Raw genomic sequence first — 7,682 nt, 5'->3', positions numbered from 1 at the left:
ACAACAAAATATTTTATTGTTTTACTTAAAAATTTAGTTATTTTAATTGTTAATTTTTTTTTTTTGACAGTGTTAATTATTATTATACTACAAAGATATATAAACACATAAATATATAATAAGATAGTTGAGCGGACTTTTTCTTCTTCGATTTGATATTCAAGTCATTAGGTGATGACTTTTTCATTTAGTTTCTATGCATCGCCGGCAAACCAACCAGCTAGTTCCTGTCTTTATCTGTACGATTCTTTATAAATAGTTACAACAATGGACAAATGAAGATCATGTCTCTTAAATTGTGTGTTACTTTCTGAGGATTTTGCTGATTTAGTAAATAATGGCTTTTGGGCTTCTAGGCTCAATTTCTTGTTCTTCTTCAATCACCATTATTCCCGGTATTGCGTCTTTCTTCTTTCGTATTAATTATTATTGTTGTTTTTCTTTTTTCATTTTGTTTTCAATATTGGTATTTATTTTAATATTCTTTTTTTTTTTAAATGAGTGAACTAATAGACAGTAAGTACCTATTATTAATATAGGGTAAAGTAGGGGTGTTCGCGGTGCGGTTTGAATCGGTTTTGAGTCAAAAACTCATCCGATCCGAACACTAGTTTTACTTGCGGTGCGGTTTGGATTGAATGCTTTTTTAAAAAAAATCTGATCCGATCTAATCTGATTTCAAGCGATTTGGATTGGATTGGATTTGCGGTTTTGTAAATTAAAAAAATTAAATACATATAACAAGTCTCAACATCAAATTTTAAATAATCAACAATGACATAACAAATCTCAACAATATCTTAAAAAACTAACGATAACATAACAATGGAAATAAAATTCTAGGTTAGTTAAAATAAATAAATAAATAACATTTTGAACATAAAATATTTATTAAATAATAATAATAATAATAATACATGAATAATATAAAAATATATAACAATTGAACATGTTATAAGTATAATTATAAATATAATAATAAAATAATATTATAACACATTGTGCGGTGTGAATTGGATTGGATCAATTATGAAAAGTAGATCCGAAATTCAATCCGATCCAGCGGTTTGCAAAACATAGAATCCAATCAAATCTGAATTAATATGGTTTTAGTCGGTTTTCGGTTTGGATTGAATTGGATGAGCGGTTTAATTTGGATCGGTTTGAATTTGAACACCCCTAGAGTAAAGTATTATTTTAGTCTTAATATTTGGACCAAATTCTAATTTAGTTTTTAACGTTTCAAATGTTCTATTTCAAAAATATCAAATGGATTTAATGTTGTTCTACAGTTAAATTTGACACAAACAATTAGCATATTTAAGAATTAATATAACGTTCGATTTTAGTACGTAAGTAAAATTAACCCATTAATTATCACTAATATAAAATTTTGTTGGTTAATTAATCAAGTCAAATTTAATGGTAGAAGACAATATTATGAATCCGTTTAAAACGTTAGAGACTAAATTAGGATTTAGTCCAAACGTTAAGAATCAAAATAATATTTTTTTATCCATTCATATATTAAAATACTATAATAAACATAAATTCAATATGTAAAAGATCAAATTATTTTATGTCTTTACTTCTTCTTCTTTTTTATAAGTAATATGAGATATTTACAACATAATATCCTACCAAAAGAGAAAAAAAAATACCAAAAATCATACATATCACTGTATATATTTCCTTCCTATTTCACCCACAAATTAAAACGACCACTCCATCACACCCACAAGCACCACTAGATAAGGAATTTTAGATACTTGAGAAGAAAAAAGATGAACTCATAAATCAATGGCTGGAAAAAAAGTAAACATACATAGATATATAAGGATGATTACTGCAACACATTTCAGATATATTGAAACTTGAAAGAATACGAATTGAAAAAAAAAAATCGCCACCTTTGTAACAAGTTGCTTTTGAGCTATATATGGCTTTTCAAAATCGTTTATACAGTTGTAACCCATTTATATGGACCATATAGGCAGAATATTTTCCCTCCTATCTTAACTATATTTAAAAAAAAAAAGTAACCTGTATTTACTTAACAAACAATTTATAATTGTACCTTTTATAGTCTTTAATAGTATTATTAAAAATATAATCATTCATGTCGTATCCTCCTATCAGCTTAAACTTTTAAAAAAAACTATATTATAATATAGTATCAGAATTTTATGTTCAAAAAATTTAGAGCTCGATCCATAATGAACAAAAAAAAAGCACAAGACAAATAAAAAAAATATTTATGCAAAAAAAATCGAACAAATCCAAAAAAATAACATTACTTGAGAGAGTACAATTGTAAACTTATTATATAACATAACAGTAATAACACTCTAATTTAGTTGTAAAATTTTATAATCAATTCTCAATTTTATTCTGTATTTACTCTATAAATAAAAATAATAGATATTATTAAAAAATAAGTAAATTTTTACCTTATGTATATTTTGATATGAGTTTTTAATGTCTCAATAGATAAATACTTATAATGTTTTAATTATGAAATTTGGTTTTCCAGGATATTATGTACCAAGATCTTCATGGAACAAGAATGGAAAATCATTAACAGAAAATCGTATCATCAATACATCTTTGGAGAATAATTGGACCAACCATTACAAAGGCATTGAACAAAAATCAACATTTGATAAATATGAGAAGAGACAAATAATAAATGCAGTCACTACAGAATCATATGAACCTGAATCACAAGCTCATAATTCAAAAATTATTATTGAATCTATCATACACGGCTTGGATACTTTTCGCAAATTTAGCAGATTCTACGCATTCATGAGCCAAGTTAGTTTCTTTCATTTCTAAATTAAATCTTGAAAAATATTGTACTCATCAATGATCAACTGCTGTAAAAATCTTTTGGATCTTTTGTGCAGGTGGCAGGTTCACTTTTTTCTTCACTCCTTGCTGTGGATAATCTATCACAATTATATCCAACATTTTTTAATGGCTATTTACAGGTTCGCTCCAATTTATATGTCAAGAAACAGAGAAAGGAACATTTATACTGTAATGTCCTGCTTATATCATTTTTAAAATGACAATAACATTGTACGAACTAAACAAAAATGAGTTAATGCTCATGAGATTAGTTCTAAAGTTACACTTGCATCTCAATATGAATTTTAAAGTTATAATTTATTTAATTTGGTTTTCCAATTAAGCATTTGTGATTCACGTTAGTATCTAACTTTATTTTTGTCATGAAACTATTAAAGGTGTGTTAAGATGGATTGACAGCTATTTCGTTAGATTTTTTAATAGCTATTGGAAGTGGCAATTGAAATCTTTTTATCTCAATTTGTTTTTTATGAAATATTTAAAATCCTAATTCTAATTTCATTTAAGGGTTTTAAAACCTTTTAAGGAACAAATTAAGATAAAAAATTTTAATTACCGTATTAAATAATCATTACAGAATCTAGTGTGATAGCCGTCAACCTATTTCAGTACACTATTATCGGTTTTGTGACGGAAATAGAATTAGAAATTAGAAATTAATAAAATAAGTCACAGATATTAAGTTAAAGAATTTAATTGAGTAAATTAAAATTTTGAAGATCACAATAAAATGAGAATGTAACTTTAAAAACCAATTTAAATATTATCTCAAAAGAAATTAATGAGTTTAAATCATAGCGCACATCTCTTGATATTAAGCTTTGTATCACATTTTTCACTATATACCCTACATACAATACAAAGTCTAAGCTGAAAATGTGTTCCTAATGTTGAGCTTTTTCCCCTGCTATTTCATTTCAGTATATTGTACCACACTTCTTCATGCATCTCTATCTTGTTGGATTGAATCAATTAGCTGATCTTGAAATAGACAAGGTATGTATTTCTAATTTTCTATTTAGATACACTAATTATACAGGCAAATGCATGTGCTTGATAACTAAGCTTTTGTTTAAAGGCTAAGGATTCTTTGGTCCAGCCCGGTTTAAGACCACGATCATTAATCAAGCGGAAATGTTTAGTAACCAAAGAAAAATGAAAAATTCTCTAAAACGTGATCGTTAATAAAGTGATAAAATAAAAAATTATTTTTAAATTAAGATAGTAAAATTCTCATATAATATATATATAATATAAGTTACAAATTAAATAATAATTAATTGCTCACTTTATTACTTTATTGATTTGTTTATTTTAAAAGATCTAAATTTATTAGTCAAATGTTCAACTCATGAACCATTAAATTTAGTATTGATAAATAACTATAGAGGAGTGCTAGGGGCCAACAATTTTTGTGATTTGTAATTAGAAATTAATAAAATAAGTCACAGATATTAAGTTAAAGAATTTAATTGAGTAAATTAAAATTTTGAAGATCACAATAAAATGAGAATGTAACTTTAAAAACCAATTTAAATATTATCTCAAAAGAAATTAATGAGTTTAAATCATAGCGCACATCTCTTGATATTAAGCTTTGTATCACATTTTTCACTATATACCCTACATACAATACAAAGTCTAAGCTGAAAATGTGTTCCTAATGTTGAGCTTTTTCCCCTGCTATTTCATTTCAGTATATTGTACCACACTTCTTCATGCATCTCTATCTTGTTGGATTGAATCAATTAGCTGATCTTGAAATAGACAAGGTATGTATTTCTAATTTTCTATTTAGATACACTAATTATACAGGCAAATGCATGTGCTTGATAACTAAGCTTTTGTTTAAAGGCTAAGGATTCTTTGGTCCAGCCCGGTTTAAGACCACGATCATTAATCAAGCGGAAATGTTTAGTAACCAAAGAAAAATGAAAAATTCTCTAAAACGTGATCGTTAATAAAGTGATAAAATAAAAAATTATTTTTAAATTAAGATAGTAAAATTCTCATATAATATATATATAATATAAGTTACAAATTCAATAATAATTAATTGCTCACTTTATTACTTTATTGATTTGTTTATTTTAAAAGATCTAAATTTATTAGTCAAATGTTCAACTCATGAACCATTAAATTTAGTATTGATAAATAACTATAGAGGAGTGCTAGGGGCCAACAATTTTTGTGATTTGTAGCTATCAAATAATCATTAATAATAATTTTAATGGTGTGAAATTTCATCCAATGACTCATTTTTTTTTTTTGTTACATGCTGGCCAAAATTTAAAAAAATTGCTGGCCCTAAATTTTTCTATAACTATATAGTTCATATTCGATAAATAGAGAAAGTAAACGTACAACATTTTATCGTAAAATGTTATACAAATTTATAACGGTACGGTCGATTGATTTTATACAAAAGATAAGTGAGATGAGCAAACATAAGCCGTTATTAGTAAGAGGAATTAAAAGTTACCCTCATCAAGTGTTGTAGCATTAATTCATTAGAATTTACTCAATTTATAAACAAGCATCGATCGTTTATAGTTATAGCTTCCTGCGTTTACTTGTCTGTGTTATTTTTCTAACCAGTGGTGCTTCGTTTTTTTAATTGTTATTGTAGATTAATAAGCCATATCTTCCTTTAGCATCTGGAGAATTTTCTTTCACAAATGGAATTATAATTGTGGCATCATTTCTATTTCTGGTATGTTATATATAGAATCATATATCACTTTTGCCAAATTGATTGCTTTAAGTTTATTTTAATTTCATTTGTTATTAATTAGGATGCGACAATCTTTATTCATTTATTTTCCTTCTATATTTTATTAAATTAATTAGAAGAACATTTTGACAAAAATAAAAACTATATAATTAGGTCCGACTAAAAAGAGTTGATGAACCAACCAAGATTTGTAATGAGAGAAGCATTGCTGAGAAGAAGAAACTCAGCTTGAGTTCTTGAAGGAGAAAGAAAGTAAGAGTGTGAATGAATCAAAACAGAAATTGTATTGATTAAATGTGTTATAATGAGTTGCACTTCAGCCATTAATTTTTTTTTTTTTGTATTAAATCGAGGTGCTATTAAAATGTAAGGATTTGAATTTTCTAAAGTTTGAATTTCATTTTAGAAAGTAAAGTGTGATCTCTCACCAGTGATTTCATAGGTGGGACCAATAATAAATATGAAGAGAAACTATTCAAAGGTAGAAGATCACATTTTACTCTCTAAAGTGAAATTCAAACTTTAGAGGATCCAAATTCAAAATGTAAAATTGCATAACATGGTTTGACATGGACCAAACCTACATACGTGCCAATAAAGAGTGAGAGATTTGGGCCAAAAGATAAATAAACCCACTTCAGAAACCTGCAAATACATGTTCAAAACAAAAGTTGTTGGAATAAATAAGAGTTACCAAAGTTACAAAAAAATTACACAAAGCATTGGTTTAGTGGTGAAATTTCTCGTTATGTAACAGGTATATTCGGATTTGAGATTTGGCTGAGATCAAATAGTAAATGAATAATTTCTAAAGTTAAAAGCTGTCCAACTCACCTAATAATTCACTTGATACTAATAATTATCACCCACCTACAAAAATATTCAAGTCATTATGTTTCTTGTACAGAGCTTTGGAGTTGCTTGGATGATAGGATCAAAACCATCGCTTTGGGCTCTTCTTCTCACTTTTGTGCTAATGACAGGTTATTCCGTTAATGTGAGTCGATTTTAATATTGCTTTTAATAAACACATGCAGTTTTGTCTTTGCATTGCATTGTATGACATTAATTCGTTGTGATCATTCAAAGATTTTGTAAATCAATTAATGATTTTTGTTTATCAATATCCTCAAAAAAATTGATTGAAATTATTACAAAAGTTTCACGATTAATATGGATAAAGTCTTTTAGTATTCGCGCGTGTCAAACCATTGCGGTTGGGATGCATGACTCCGGCACGCCCACGGTGGACCAGCGGTGCGCTGGATTATTGCAGGAGACGTCTTTCAGTAAGAAATAAAAATATATATGGTTCGAACTTGAAACTTCTTGAAATTTATATATAATTTAATTAAATTTAAATAATATGAAATATTATTTTTATTCCTCAATCATAGAGAAACTGAGAAAGGATTGGCACAACGTGCCTACATGGAACAGGAAGCCAGGAACAACAAACCTATAGCATTGGTAAACAAACACAACTCTTAAAGACACGGACACCGAACACGATATAACATGAGATACGTTAATATACGAATTTTAAAATTTTATAAGATATAAAATATGCATACATGTAAAATATAAAGTATTTTTTGGATAAATCGTAATTATATTTTTATAATTTATTGATATCTAAATTTATTTAAAAAATATATGTTAAGAATAAAATAGGACATGCTGATATGTGATGGTATTTAGGTGTATCTAAACGTGTTTAAAAAAATTTTATTTTTTATTAAGACACGGTTAGATACAACAGATACATATATCAGACGAATATCAATAAATATCGTGTCTAAAATACATCCCACACCTAAATACAACTCAACAAAATATCTGTACTCGATAAATAAAAACAAATGAACCACCATGACTCCACAACAACTAGGAAAAGAGATAGTTAACGTCAATTAGGCCCACTTAACTAAACTGATATCAGACTTTATCTATCCAATGTTATTCAATATATTATTATGCGGCCCACAAATATTCACTCTCTAATATAATCATTTTTGGGAGTGCTACAGCCACTCTCATTTAGTAAATATCTTCACTTATTTTTTATTATATA

General features: G+C 27.0%; 1 protein-coding gene across 1 annotated transcript in view; it reads left to right on the top strand.

Annotated features, from left to right (window-relative positions):
- LOC107611446 (naringenin 8-dimethylallyltransferase 2, chloroplastic-like) overlaps window positions 1-3,931 on the top strand; it is a 10,622-nt gene extending 6,691 nt beyond the window's left edge. The window contains exons 2-5 of the mRNA XM_021108316.1: window positions 2,534-2,817; window positions 2,910-2,993; window positions 3,796-3,870; window positions 3,914-3,931. Coding sequence (XP_020963975.1) covers window positions 2,534-2,817; window positions 2,910-2,993; window positions 3,796-3,870; window positions 3,914-3,931 — 461 coding nt within the window. The remainder of the gene's footprint in view (window positions 1-2,533; window positions 2,818-2,909; window positions 2,994-3,795; window positions 3,871-3,913) is intronic.

Source organism: Arachis ipaensis, chromosome B08 (genome assembly GCF_000816755.2).
Source record: "Arachis ipaensis cultivar K30076 chromosome B08, Araip1.1, whole genome shotgun sequence".
Lineage (NCBI taxonomy): Eukaryota > Viridiplantae > Streptophyta > Magnoliopsida > Fabales > Fabaceae > Arachis > Arachis ipaensis.
The sequence above is the reverse complement of the archived record's forward strand: the minus strand, read 5'-3'. Positions and strand labels throughout refer to the sequence as shown.